The sequence below is a fragment of the Gobio gobio genome (genome assembly GCF_949357685.1).
Source record: "Gobio gobio genome assembly, chromosome: 2".
NCBI lineage: Eukaryota > Metazoa > Chordata > Actinopteri > Cypriniformes > Gobionidae > Gobio > Gobio gobio.
In genome coordinates this window covers 30,737,627-30,753,373 of record NC_137098.1, presented here as the reverse complement: position 1 = coordinate 30,753,373, position 15,747 = coordinate 30,737,627, and the positions used below count along the sequence as shown (strand labels likewise).

Sequence of the window (15,747 nt, the reverse complement as noted above, 5' to 3'; positions counted from 1 at the left end):
TTTTTACTAGTTCCCTGTTCCCTGTTATTTTTTTAAAGTCTGTACTCATTCTCTTACCCTTGTTTTAACTCTCTTTATATCCCTCTTTATAAAGCCTCTCTGTCACAGAAAAATGCAGTCACAAGTTGGAAAAGTTACAGGCTTTATGGAGTCATGTGACGTTCTGAGTGGAGACAGGTTCCACAGGGGGCCTTATATCAGCTACACTCACACAGGCAGGCGCTGTGATGGGTAAATAAGGTCTTGGTTATCAGTTTAAGACCTTTGAGGTTTTTTTTCTAGATGGTTGTCCGAGCACCCCTGACCCTTTGGCCAAGTACCCACTGTCCAAAGCCTTATGGGGCCCTCATCCCCTCTTGTCTGCACCTTTTCATCCTTTAATCAAAGTGAAATGCTATCCAATGACCTTTGAACTCCAGCAGGGGCATGCCGCTTAAAGGACCCTTATATGTATGTGCAGCTTTCATTGATCACATTATTCATATGTCTGCTCAATAAAGTGGATTGGATTTCACAGATCTTGTCCTACAGGTGAAGAAAGGACATGTTGTTAGGAGATCCTGACATGTATGTTTATGTGTGCATATAATGTTTTTCAATTGTGGCAAAGCCATAACTACAGACCAGCAGCCAGTACATGGGATAGTAATATTAATGTAATACTATGAATAAAAAATATACATGTTTTGTGTGCTACGATATCTGATCATCTGTAATGGCCAGAAGAAAATTATGAATACGCTAATATATATATATATATATATACAGCAAGGATACATTAAATTGATCTAAAGCAATCTAAAACAAAATATTTTTATCTCAAATAAAAGCTGTTCTTTTTTAGAGTAATAGCTGCTGGAAATTTAGCATTGCCATCACAGGAATAAACTACATTTTAAATATATATTCAAATAGAAATATTATTTATTTACAATATTCATGTATTTTTTATTAAATAAATGCAGAGACTTCATTCAAAAACTAATTTTTCCGACCCTAAACATTTGAACAATAGCATACATTTGAAAAGAGTCTGTTCAAAAACTGTGTATGTATGATGGTGGGTTTCGGAGAAGAAGAAAAAAACAGCATTGAAAAGAGATAAATGATTGGGAAGGGTGGGACAAGCACTTTTTGGAATGTGATCTCAGCATGGGATGAGGGGACAATAGATCTCATATGTATCTTTGTGTGTTTGTGTATGTGCGAGCGCTCTATAGGGGTTAGGTTTAGTGGTTGTGATGTATAGGGTAACTAATCGTCTTGCCAGTATGAATGCAATGGCCTCTAGTCGCTGTCTTACTTTTTTTTCTGAAGTAGATGTTTTGGTATGCTGTACCAGAGGCTAAAATCCAGAGAGGGTTTTGTTTTTTTGTTCCTATGTGGGATCATATACTGTACCACTTTCTGCTTTCTATGTGATCTTCACTAGCCTGCAGGGAAACAAATAGATCAATCCTTGAGTACATTTTATTTTCTCACAAACTACGCTACAACTTGTTGCTGTGTTAAGCACAGTCACAATTTCACACACACACATTATAATAGGTGCTCATATAATTAGCAAATGTACAAATGTTGATGCTCTTGATGATATCGTTTCACTTTAACTTACTTGTCATCCATATGAGGGTGTGCCGTTTCATTGGTATTTTATTGACATATGACTGACAGTACATGCTTTAATCTTGTCCCTTTGTCTTTTTTTTGTGTGCAGGGGTCAGATCTGCAGGAGCCGTGTGCAGGCCGGGACTGCAGAGGAGCGTGCCCGTGTTTTCCCTTAAAGGGTAGCAGGGTGAGTGATGAGAAACTCTGTTTCCTAATGTTGAGACTGTTCATACCAATCTCCTGACCCCATTCAATACCTCAAACAGCACTGTTAACTGCAAATTTACCTTCAGAGCTGCAAACACCTGCATGTGCAATTTCACTCATGCACACACAAACAGATCTCTCACATGTTAGGAAGCTGCATGAATGAACATTAACTGAGAAACGGATCTCTCAGACCAGGCATTTTCAACTCTGGTCCTCGAGGTCCACTGTTCTTTTAGCTTTAGCTCTAACCTTGATCAAACTCACCTGCCTTTAACTTTCTAGTTATCCTTTATTAGCTTGTTCCGGTGTGTTTGATTAGGGTTAGAGCAAAGCTCTGCAAGAAAGTGGACCTTGAGGGATAGAGTTGAGAACCTGTGTCGAATGCTGCCTTCACGTGCTCTAGGAATATGAGTTTCCTTGGGAAAAATTGCACATGAATGCCCTCTGATGTCGTGTTTACCACTGGGAAGATCGGAAATAATTTTGATACCCAAATTCCTGAGATGGGCGCGCCATAAACTTTAAACATGGTGACAGGGAGAACTACTGCTGTGACAGGTATTATTTAGTAGTATCCCCCTGAAAACAGCTAGATCGTCTTGTCTTGTCATTAATGTAGTGCATATTTACATATATGCATATTATTTTTAAGCATATTGCATGTTTTATACACAGCAAAAATAGCCTGCATTTGAACAAAATAACAGAATCGGCAGTTGTGGACTGGATAGCATCGTAAATGTTTATATGGTTGTCAGTGCATGTGACGCCACATATCATTTTGGTTTTAATATGATTTTCCCAATTAATAGGCAAAAATAAACATGGTGTCCTCCATGTTTATTCCGACAACAAAACACTTGAATGCAACAAGCTCGTAATTACGACTTCTGAAGTGGGAATTATGAAATTTCCGATAGCACGTGAAGGCAGCATTAGACTTTCATATCTTTTGTATCTTTTTTTTTAAATCACGAATTGCAAACTTTATTCTATTTGATTATTATTGCAATCTCATTGACACACTAGATATAGAAACATCTATATCCAGTCACACAGTCAAGAGATCTTTGTCCAAACCAAACTGATAACAGACTGCCTCAAGGTATGTTTACATGACAACGATGTACTTAAAATGAAAACGTTTTTCCTTTAAATTTTTTGCATACAGACTCCACCATTGTCAAAACAATCCCCTTTCAAACTGATCCCCGGAAATGTGTTATACATGCCAGGCCAGTAGTTGCTGATGTCACTTTGTAAAGAAACACTACGCACCTATATACTGAACATGTAATACGCATGCGCATTAGGTCACCATTTTCACACATTCGAGACCAGTGTTGGGGGGTAACACATTACAAGTTACGTAATCCGAATATCTTTTTTTCAAGTAACTAGTAAATTATTTTATGTACTTAATCTCACTTTATTAACCAGTGTCTTTGCTTCTGACCTTCGTTGATCCACTTCAACCATACTAATAAGCAAAAATAACTGGTAGCACTTTATTGTACAGTCCTGTTCCTCATGTACATACTATGCACTTATTATAGTAGTTGCAATAACTAGGCACTAACCCTGAACCTACCGCTAAACCTAACCTGTAGTTACCTTATATTACCCAGTACTTTCTTAGGTAAGTACACTGTAAGTACATGTAATTGCATGTACTGTAAAATAAAGTGCAACCAAATAACTTGAGATAAACATCACATTTGTGTTTAATTTAAACAAAAAATGTATTGCTGAAGTAAGCATGTTGAACTTTTTTTCTCCTGCATCCTATTGTTCTTCAATCCAGAATGGACAGCTGAAAGGTTATTTTAAAATTGCGCCCTCTACTGTACTGGTGTGAATTTGCATTTCTTTCAGCCTTAGGCTTATTTATTTCACTTTTGGGGAGAACGGGCCTTTACATTTGCCAAAAATAACACTTTTTTTGTTGTTATTAAAAAAAGCAAGCCAGCCAAGGTGAGAAAGTTATGTACATTGTTGGGGAAAGTTACTTTGAAAAGTAATGCATTACAATATTGCATTACTCCCTTAAAAGTAACTAATTGAGTTACTTAGTTACTTTTTAAGAAAAGTAATGCGTTACGTTAGTTTTGCGTTACTTTTTCTCACCTGGGCTGGGCTTTTTTTTTTTTTTTACAACAATAAAAGTTCTATTTTTGTACAAATGTAAAGACTTCTTCATACCAAAATTGAAATAATAAGCCTCAGGCTGAGGTAAAAATACAAATTCACGCATGAACAGTAGAGGGCCCAGCTCTGCTGTGCTGTGCTGCCATTCTGGATAATGGAAGAATAGGAAAAAGTTTTACCAATAAAAACAAAAAACCTTGTAATTTTTGCTCATGGTTTAACTGAATCATCAAAAGTCAGCAGCAAGACATTGGTCAATAAAGGTAGATTAAATGCATAAAATTATTTGTTTTATGCAAATTGAATTATTGGAGGTTTGTATAGTATTCTGATGTTGCACTCGACTGATTTTATTCATTTTGAGGAGTACTGAATCTTTGTGCAAGTGAGATGAATAAATGCTCACATTTAGTCTAGAGCTACAATAACCATCATGTATACACAGAACACCTCTGCACTTACTCTCGATTTTTGTCAACATGGGGACAGGAGAGCTGTGAGTCAAATACATTTTGAAAATGTACTTTTTTGAAAAAGTAACTCAGATATTTTGTTGTAAATTTGAAAAGTAATGCATTACTTTACCAGTTACTTGAAAAAGTATTACTCAAATTACTTGTAATGCGTTACCCCCAACACTGGTAATGCAACATTATTTTCCATAAAATGTAACGTAATTAGTTAGCTTTCTAGGGAGTAACGCTGTAATGCATTACTTTTAAAAGTATCTTTCCTCAACACTGTTCAAGACGATAACGATTTTGTTTTCAAAAACGTGCACTTTGAAACCCGCTTTCAAAAGTGTGCATTTTCAGGCCCTCAAAATGCCGTTGTCGTGTAAATGAATGGTCATAAAAGGTTTTACGTTTTTAGTTAAAAACGGTGTCATAAAGAGCCCTTCAGATGCCCTGTTCACACATAACGCTGAAAGTCACATGAACTGTTGATAACAGCAACTGGTCACAAATAATATGTATTACAATTAGAAATAAAATTGTATTGCATTTTGACAAGAAATAAGTTTAAGGTTAAACTTTAATTAACTTAATTGCATTGCTGGACACATCACATCACTCATGTGAAATGAATGAATTCTGTTCACTTTATCGCTGTGTTAGTAGTAGTTGAACTGCTCTTTTTATACTCACAACTCTCAGTTGTTGTTGAAGAAAGTCACTTGGCATTGTGCTAACTAACGCCTACATCATTGCTATAGCAACCAATGCTTAAACCAGATATCACACTGACTGAACAAACACATCTGATTTTATTGTCTGCAAAATAACTTTGTGGATAGTAGGGTCTAAAAATTACACTTGGAAAAACAAATCCGCATTGAATGCATTGTCATGTTCACTATTTATGTAAAAAAAAGACTTTATTTAGAATCTAGATGAATTATTCCCACCTGAGAGACATGTTGGCAAAAAGTTACACAGTGCAAGAGAAGTTATTTGGCAAAGTACAAGTCTTTACAATGCTTAAGAGCAGGAATAGAAATATTCATACCCTGTAGATATAGCGTTCATGGCCACTTAAGGTTGCCAATCACAGAGATGTGAGGGAGTGTGCAGGAGGGGGAAAGATGGGTGTTTGCCAAGAAGACATGTCTCCAGAACTGGTATGACTTTGGAGTTTATCCAAGCCACTGTTGAGTCCTACTCAGTCACACACACTCACACTCAGTGTGACATGACTGATAGCTGATTTTACCGATATGTTTACCGCAAGGTCTCTCAAAAGCATACATTAGGATTTGCAGATAATCATAGAACTGTTACTTTCTAGAATTGCTGAATGGAAACATTTCTAGAAAGACGATGACATTTCTTTAAAATTATGCTGAGAAAATACACTATATTCAAAAGCTTTTTTTTTTTTTTAAAGAATCACATACTTTCATAATTCAGCATAACTCGCATAATTCAGCAAAGATGCATTTTATTGATCAGTGAAAAGATCTTACATTGTTAGAAAACATTTATGTGTCAAATAAATGCTGTTCATAAAGGATCCTGAAAAAACTGTATCACAGTTTCTACAAAAGTACAACTGTTTTCAACATTGATAATAATAGTAATAATGTCTCTTAAACAGCAAATTAACATATTAGAATGATTTCTAAAAGATCATGTGACACTGGAAATCTAATCTTGCTGAAAATACAGCTTTGCATGACAGTTTACTGTATTTTTGATAAAATAAAAGATGCAACCTTGGTGAGCTTAAAAGACGACTTTGAGGAACATTTATAAAATCCTACAGAACCCAAACTTCTTCATGTATTGGTGTATTTTGATGTTGTGAAGCACATTAATTGTTATCATATCAAAGACGTGTAGTGAGATGTAAATTGCAGGAATGATTGCGTAAATAAAGAAAGTGTTTTCAAAATTCATTAAAGACTCATTACCATCAGGGTCTGAAATAGGCATCATCACTTTAACACACATGCACATAATACAATTTTTTTTCCATGAATCACCAGGCACACTAACTCCCACAAACCAAAAACACAGACAAATTGGTTGATGATGTTCTGTATATAAAAACCACAGTCTGCTAAGATGATGAATAAAAGCAAGTTTGGGTGCAAATCTTAAAGTGGTCCTATTATGCCCTTTTATGAAGTCTTGATTTTATTTTTGGGGTGTACTAGAATATGCTTTCATGCTTGATTGTTAAAAAAAAAACACATTATATTTCACATATTTTACATTATTACAGCACCTCTCTCTCCAGTCTTGCTGGAGAGAGTGGTGCTGTAATAATGTAAAATATTATTAGTTCCTCTTTCGATGAAGCCCCTCCTTCCGAAAATGTGCAAATTTGTTGTGATTGGTTAGCTCGCCTAGTGTGTTGTGATTGGCACCGCTTAGCGCTTGTTCCGGAAATGTCATGGCCAGAATTTCAAACCAATTAAAGCTTGATTCAGACTTTAGAATGTTAACAAACAAGAGGATCATTCAGAACAGATTTCACAGGACGTTTAGTATGTTTGTTTTTTTTGTTTTGTATTTTAGATATATTGCTACACACCATTAATCATGAGATTTGTCGAAAAACTGGTAATACAAACGTAATCATTCACAAAACCATGCATATTTTCCTAAGGGGCAGTGAAACAACGTTACAAAAGCGAGAGTTTACAGAAGCTATACAGTAAACACTGTATCAATACTGTAATGTTAGCTAGCAGGCTAGTGGAGGCAAAACCTTGCCCTTTGTTTACATCGTAACAACAACATAAAACGTATAATTTGAGCTGTTAATAGAAAACGCTACTACAAATAATAAGACATACATACAAGTTGTGATCCAAAAACAACAGATTGTCCCGGCAAAGTGGGAACTGCTCCATTTCAGGAGAAGCTTTTGTGCGTAGCCTGCAGTGTATTTTCTTAGTTTCTAGAAGCTGTTCTCCTTTAAATGTGCACCACACAGATAAATGTTGGAGTTATAATGTTCAGGAACAGTGTTTAAAATAAACTTTAACCACTCTAAGTTCATCAGCCTTAGACAGGTCAAACAAATGAGTTTTGGAAACTGTTGAGAGTTCAGAGTTACCACACAAACACACACAGACATGCACACACAGAGAATGCTCGTGGTTCATACCGCATCCGTTCCATCTTCCCTGGAGCATGCCAAGATGTTGGCACGCAAGACAGAACTGCTCTCAAGGTCAGATTTATTGTTACTTGTGTTCCATTCACACCTACAAGGTGAGAAATTTATTTTATGAGCATTAGCGTACACATGCCAGTCATAGCCACCTGCATGTTTTCCATGTACACATGACAGTGATAAGACACTGATTAAAATCAGTGGTTGTTTTGCTGTTGGAACCACAAACTCTAATTAAACAAGCAGGAGGACAAACACATCCTTTCCTGACATAAACATTTACACGTGCATACAACATGATTTATTTGCATGTAAGTGATGCAGGATTTTCCACAGGCAGGAGTGGCAAAATATAACCATAAAAGAAAGAACAGGATGTTTCCACTCGCTTAAGTCTGCTAGTTTAATTCCAGAGTCAAGTGTGGAGGAAGATACTGTAGTAGTAGTTAATGGAAGAGCAGACTCATAGCTCTCTTTGTTCTGGCCTTGAGTCATCATTTAGTGATACACTCAGGGCAACACAAGTTGTTTAACATCAGTCTACACATGACAGAGACCTCGTGACTCAGGCCTTACTCTGTCAATGTCCGAATGCTTGCAACTCAATGCACCCAACCCTGACTCAAAGTGGGCACAGTGTCAAGTTTGAATCGAGCTGCAGTCAGTGTCCAGGGCAGAAAAAAAAAAATCTATGTGGTTGTTTAGCTGCCATTACCTTTGATTCCAGTAATCCATTGACACGAAAGACATGGCCAGAGTGGGTAAACCATCTTTGAGCCTGAATTCACCACCACCAATAGAGCTCTGGCCCCCAAAATAAACAGGAGACAATGTGATGCGATGCAAAGTGAGTGAGCTCTGAAAAGTGCAGTCAGCCGTACTGGGAATGTCTGCTTCAGAGGAGGATAAAAAAAGACGGAGAGAAAGGGAGAGTTTACTAGTTAACCATATATTTATTTGCACCATCATTAAGGGGAAAAAACATGCAAATGTTAAGCTTTAGTTTAAATTACCAACAAAACATAGCAATCAGTTAAAGGGGTTGATGGACAAGGAAATAGCACAGCCTTTACTTGACTTGCCTTAAATACACATACATTAGGAATAATTCTTTACCTGTTTTGCAAACCAAAGAATTTGAAATTTAATACATAGAAACTCCCATACCCTCAAGGTGAAACCCTATGCAAACCTAGCGGCAAGGTATGTGAAAGAACCATAAGAAAAAGCTAGCCATTGTGGCACATTGTCACACATGTATTAAATGTTTTCAAACGTTTCGTTTTACAGCTACTACATTGTACACTAACATTTTAAAGTTTAGTATTTATTTGATCAAAACACTATCTAAACACCGTTTCAATTTAAATTGACTGTTTTTTATTTTAATATATTTTTAAATGTAATTTATTCCTGAGGACAAAACCAAATTTCTCATGTGTCACATGATTCTTCAGAAATCATTCTAATATGTGGATTTGCTGCTCAAGAATCATTTCTTATCATAAATGTTGTAAACACTTTTTTGTCAGGCTAAAAAGAACAGCATTTATTTGAGATTTTTTCTGTCACTTTTGATCACTTTAATGGCATTTAAACAATCTTACAAACACCAAACTTTTGAATGGTAGTGTGTATGTTAATCTGTATGACGTATTGAGTTGTGGTAGTGAGGGATAATGTAATGTCTTGAATTTAATTAAAAAAGAGAAAATCAAATGTAATTTTACATTGGTGTTTAGAACATTCTAGTGATCATCTCTGAATGATTTCAAAGTGGAAATGTTGCTGTTTTAAAAAAAAATAATGCAGTTGGGCATGTTTCAAGAATCATTCAGTGGGGCTTCATAGAAAGTGTTACCTCCATAGTTCTCAGACAAATATGTCAAAGGAATACACCTGCCTGCATGAGGCCATTCCTCAAGCATCTGTTTCCAGCTGTCTCAGAACCCTCCTTAAAGACAAACATCAGCCATGATGAGCCATCTTAAAAGAGCATTCTTCTCTGGTGAGCCTCCCAACAAAAACAGGCACCCATACTGGTCTCATTTGGACCAATAACATCCGCTTCCAGACAGGTCAGAGGTTGTAGGAGGCTGACATAATGGTTGAGTTAAGGGCCGCCAAAGAAAAGCAACACTGTCTTTCATGTATGCAGAGCATGTGTGACCACTTTAGCCATCCTTACTCAATCTGTCCACTCTTAGAATAGATCCCCAGCTTTTCCTTTATTAGCGATGAGAGACTTTATTTACTCTTGATTCGGTTTATAAAAAGACTGATCTGAATACAGATCTGAATACAGTGGTAGTTAATGCAGGGAAGTGCATACATCTTGCATTACACACTACATTAGTCTCTTATCACTTATAAGTCACTTATCCAGATGTCACAGTAGACAACAAATATTCAGCACACATAAATTCCCACAGTAAATCAGATAAATAGAATTGATAGTTTTTGTCTGTTAATGCTGATGTTTTCTTCTTTTTCTTTCTCTTTGATTTCATAACTGATGTTAAGGCCCAAGCTACATGTAGTTTTTCTATAAAAGGGGTCAGAACATGTTTCTTACACACCCGCTTGTTGTTCCAAACCCATAAGATTTTCATCCATCTTTGAAACAAAAGAAGATCATGACACCTGAGAGATTTCTGTTGCATTTTGCATTGGAAGATGAATGAAAGTCTTATACCATACTGTCATTCCAAACTCATAATTTTCATTTATGGGTGAACCTTTTAAAATAACAGCTGGACATTTTCAGTTTTATGGTTTTTACAGCATATGGGGGGGGGGGGGGTATTTTACATCGCAATGGGGTCACATAAAACACACAGATGTGCTGTTTTATCCCACTTTTTGTTATCTGTTTCATCCCTATAACCTATCGCTCTTCTTTTAGAGGGGTCTGCCTCAAACACAACAACAATCCAAACAAATGTGAGTCATGTGTTTCGGCTACAGAAGATTTAACCAAACATCCATGACTAGAGAGAGATATGCTTGAGGGTCATGAAGTTCGGTGAACTTGAACTTGAAAAATTATGTGTTTTGACATCTTTGCGCGGTTGAAACAACATTCCTTCTGATGTTCATTCATGTTTATTTGATGCTATAAATGAACTAGAAGGAAGAGATGATTGGTTCAGCCTTTTGGTTCAGGCGCTATAGCGATCTGACACCACACAATAAAGAGTCACAAAACCATATTTATTGTTTGAATTTATTTAAAAAATACACAACTTGAAAGCTGAAACTTTTTTATATGAAAAGTAACCTGCTCTGTCCTGTCTGTCTGTGCGTTGTCATTTTTTTTTTTTTCTCCACGATGCATTCGACTACGTGTGCCTTGAGAGCACCATGGCTTGTCGGAGACAGTAATTAAGATGGGTGGGTCTTTGCGAAGGGTCGATTGTAGTCTAATTAACACACATGGGGCCAGATTTACTAACAGCTTGCGCCAGCGCAAACCCTCTTTTGCCGTTATAAAACTACTGTCAGGATTTACTAAAGACACGTTGTGAAAAATTAGCGCTGAAAAGGCGTGGGCACAGTTATTTTTGCAGCTGACCTTATTGCATATGCATTTGCAGTAGTTTCCCTAAAATTATGGGAGGATAGTATTTAAATTAATCATGCAAGGTGATTTTACTGATGTTTGCACCATTATCTACCTCCCGAACAAAGCACGCTTGTAGATTGCATTAATCATTATGGAAATTATCTGGCTACGTCTATGTTCTTCAATTTGCGCGTTGTCAGATCAAATGCAGAACTTTCCACTCCCATCTGTGCTTTTTTGGAATTTCGCTCTATTGGGATATACGCTAATTTGCCCTGTTTAGTAAATTTGGCCCATGGTGGACAAAACTAGTACTAGCTAACAGGAAATGTCTCAGAACTTTGGCTAGAATAAACATTCTTCCAGTAACGTTAATAGAATGTTTGTTAAGAGTTAATAATTTTCTCAAAAATGTTAGCACAAAAACATTATTTATACATGGTTCATGGTTAGTTTGTTCTGAAACGTTGTTTTTGTTGTAATATTTTAAATGTTACTACTTGTTTCAGAATGTTCAGAAAACATTCAAATGGAATGTTCCCTTAATGTTCACGTAACCAATATATAAATATATATTTTAAATGTTTAAAAAAAAACGGAACATTTTAAACACATTCAGAGAACATTTCCATGAAATGGGAGCGTTACTAAAACATTCTTAGAACATATTTTTGTTTTCTGGGAAAGCATTCGCATAATGAATTATTGTTTAGAATGAAAGTCTGAATGAAGTCTAATATTCAAAGAGTATGTAAACTCACTTACTATGAACAGCCAGGTGTTGTGTTGATCCAGATCAAGAGGTGTAAACAATCCTTACTTGTTTAGACTTAACAAGTGTGTTTGAGTGTTAACAAGACTGATATACATCTAGATGTAAATGATTGTTTGCGTTTTGTATCCTCGTCTTTGCTGTTATTCTGAGGCAAAAAATCATTCTTAATGAGATGAAAGGAGGTGTGAGGTAATTTACAACACATCACAGATATTCACGCCAGCATATGTAATATGGCTGTACATATAACTGTACGAAAGATATAATAATGGTATCTGATGTCAGATGTATAATCTGATTACATTTCATGACCTATATGCTGGTAGATTGTGAAACACTGTTTAATGCTCTCTTTCCATCTCTTTTTTTAATCCTTTTCGTTCTTTGCCTACAGCATTGTTATTACGTACACATAGTTTACAGAGTTTATATGTCTAAATGTCTTTGTCAAGGATCTATATTGTTTGGAAAATGCATCGCCAATGTTTGATATGATTGAAAATTGTGATAAGCTTTTGCTGGCAGCCTTACCATGTTTTTTTTTTCTTTATTTAATATTTCATAATTTAATTTCAGATTCTAATAACAACTTATTAGGCAAAATGTTAAATGGAAATGTGTGACCGCTAAATAGCCATTGTCACATCTGTTATTTTATTTATTATTTTTTCAAATAATTTTGAGGTGCTCTGTTTTGTTGAAGAGTTTTATACTGTTTCTCAGTAACCGATGAAATTTGAAATGTCAGTTCCATGGTCTTTTAGCTGTATAGTCTCATGACAAACTTCTCCATGGATATTCCCAGCTAAAAAATATGTTCTTAGAATGTTTTGCTAACATTTCCATTAAGTTAACAAACTGATTTTATTTCTGAATATTTTTTAAACTTCCAAAAATTTGTAATGTTTTAAGAACGTTTTTTTTACTTAGTTTATGTGAACGTTAGATGAACTTTTCATGCTATCATATTGAAAATGCCACGAAAATTCAAGTTCAATACGTCCAGTTTTTTTTTTTTTATGTTTTGAGAACTTTTTTTTTTTTTTTCTTGGTTGAAATCCTCCAAACATATCCGCAGGAACATTGCTTGTACTCTTCCATCGGACCCACTTTATATTAGGTGGCCTTAACTACTATGTACTAACATTTTAATTAATAATTTGAGACAATGCACTTATTGTGTACATACATGCCTTTACATTGTACTTACATTTTTAAATATACCTGTTTGTAATTACATCTGTAATTAATTTCTGTAGTTACATTTGTAATTACACAGTTGACCCTTCCCTTACACCTAACCCTACCCTTAAACTTACCCATACCACCACACCTGTCCCTAACCCTACCCATATCCCACCTCAATATCAGCAAAAGTGTTTTGCAATACAATTTAAACAGAGTACTTGCATTGTACTTATTTTTTTATGTAAGTACATAGTAGTTAAGGCCACCTAATATAAAGTGGGGCCCTTCCATCCATTCTCCACACCACTTATGCTCTCTAGGGTTGTGAGGTTGCTGGAGCCTGTCCCACCATCTCAGGTCACAGGCTGGGAAACACCCTGGACAAATGGCAATTTAGTATCACCAATTTACCTATGCTGCATGTCTTTGAATTGGGGTGGGAACTGGAGTACCTGAAGGAAATCCACAATGACATGGACAACCTGCTAACTCAGCACAGAAAGGCCTCCTGGCTCAGCCGGGACTCAAACCGGGGACCTCGCTGCGAGACAGTGCTAGCCATGTGCTGCCCTGTTTATATTAATTCAAGTGCTAAAAATAGATAAAATGTAAGTAAGCAATTCATTTCTTACAGCCGCATATGGATTTCAAATTAACAGAATTTTGAAGTACCAAAAACTGGGTTAAGACACATTTTTCCAGAGTATAAAAGTTTCTAAGTGCATCAAGTATTTGAATTACACACATAACAGATAGGACTTTACTTTAAGATTGACATTTTACTGTAGTAGTACATTAAACATAGAACACTGTGCAAGTCTTTGGGAAGTACACAGTCCAAAACATGGAATCGTAGAGCAAAGCTTACCTTTTCTAAACGTAAAACACACCCCCAAACAAGGGAAAAAAGAACACAAACTCTAACATACTAGACAGCACACAAGTCAAATCTAACAAGTCGTGGAAAACAATACAATAGAAAAAGAAAACACCACAAAATTGTGTTCTGTGAATGTGACCGGTTTCATACAGCGTTTCAAATGATTTAACAAAATGCTTTGAGATGCTTCAGGCTGAAGAGAGACCTCAGAGTGTGACGGTTCTCTCTCTAACGGTTCTCCGGAGCGAATGCGCAGAGTTGCGAGGAATAGAAAGACAATGAGATTTAGTTCAGACTCAGATGAAATGCTGTTAATGTATGTTAGTGTATGCTGTTGAATGGGAAATTCAAAGTCCTGATTGCTTAGTGTAATGCATTAGGTTTAATCCCAGCTAACAGGGAACGTTCCCATAACTTTCACTAACGTTCCTTAAAAGTTGTGTAAATGTTAGGACAAAACATTCAACTGGATGTTTTTAACGTTCAGAAATAACGTTTTCATAACATTTTCAAATTGATAGAATGGAATGTTCCTCTAATTTTCACATAAACCATTAATAACATTTAGAAAAAAATAACATTTTCATAACTTAGTGTGAATGCTAGCAAATCATTCTAAGAACATATTTTTATTAGCTGGCAAGAAGTCAGTGTATCATTCCTGCTTTCCTGTATATTTTATATACAACTTGCATTCATTGTTTGTTCCTTATGCATGTGTTTTGTGACTTTGTGTTCTCTTCAATCCTCTTGAATGATTTAACAAGTAGTAACATTTAAAAAATGTGAGATAAACGTCCAACTAAACCATTCCAAAAAGTATGTTCCATGAACAATATATAAATAACATTGTTGTGCTAGTGTTTTGAGAACTTTTTTTAAAGACCAGATACTTTGAACGAAATTTCTATTAACAGTACTTGAAAAAGGTTTGTCCATAACTTTGAAAGAACCTTGCCAGAATGTTAGCCAACGTTCTGAGAGTGTTCCCTGTGAGTTGGGAATCTGCTAAATATAAGGCATGAAGATTTTAAGATATTATTGTGTTTAAGATAACACAATAAGGATGTTTCATTCATTTTTCTCATGACGTTTTATGCAAACATTCCAAAAACATTCTGCAAATATTAATAACATCATAAAGACGTTCTAAGAATGTTTTCTCTTCATTGCGAGAACACTCATTACATCGTAAGGTTGTTCCATGAAAATTGTACTCGGAACGTTTTACGATAAACATTATGCAAACATTCAAATAAAAATAACATTATGAGGATGTTCCGAGAATGTTATTCTAACAACGTTTTCTCAACATTACGAGAACGTATATGAATTACTAATAACATAAAACGTTCCATAAACATTATTTTGAAAACGTTTTGTCTTAACATTTACATAACATTTAAAGAACGCTAGTGAAAGTTATGAGGATGTTCCCTTATATATACATATACAGTATGTTTATACACACATAAACAAAAAAATCTTATCCAGTCAGGCACAGACTTGTTTACTGTATGCTGCAAGTTGATTAGTTGATAGAGACAATAAACAAACCAGGTAAATGTTTCCAGAAAGTCTATGAAAGCTTTGAGCAGATATTTTATGATGAAGGTGTAACACAAAATCATTAATTTATTAAATGCCAAACTGTTTATAAATGTTGCACACACAGTTAAAAACACACTGTGACTCATTCATATATCACATTAGCATGCCTGCAGGGTTAAGTTTTGAATAAGAGAA

General features: G+C 35.5%; 1 protein-coding gene across 1 annotated transcript in view; it reads left to right on the top strand.

The window, feature by feature from the left end:
• The window catches only part of col4a6 (collagen, type IV, alpha 6), a 106,651-nt gene that overhangs the window by 51,276 nt on the left and 39,628 nt on the right, over positions 1–15,747 (top strand). Inside the window, exon 4 of the mRNA XM_079803588.1 lies at positions 1,718–1,795. Coding sequence (XP_079659714.1) covers positions 1,718–1,795 — 78 coding nt within the window. The remainder of the gene's footprint in view (positions 1–1,717; positions 1,796–15,747) is intronic.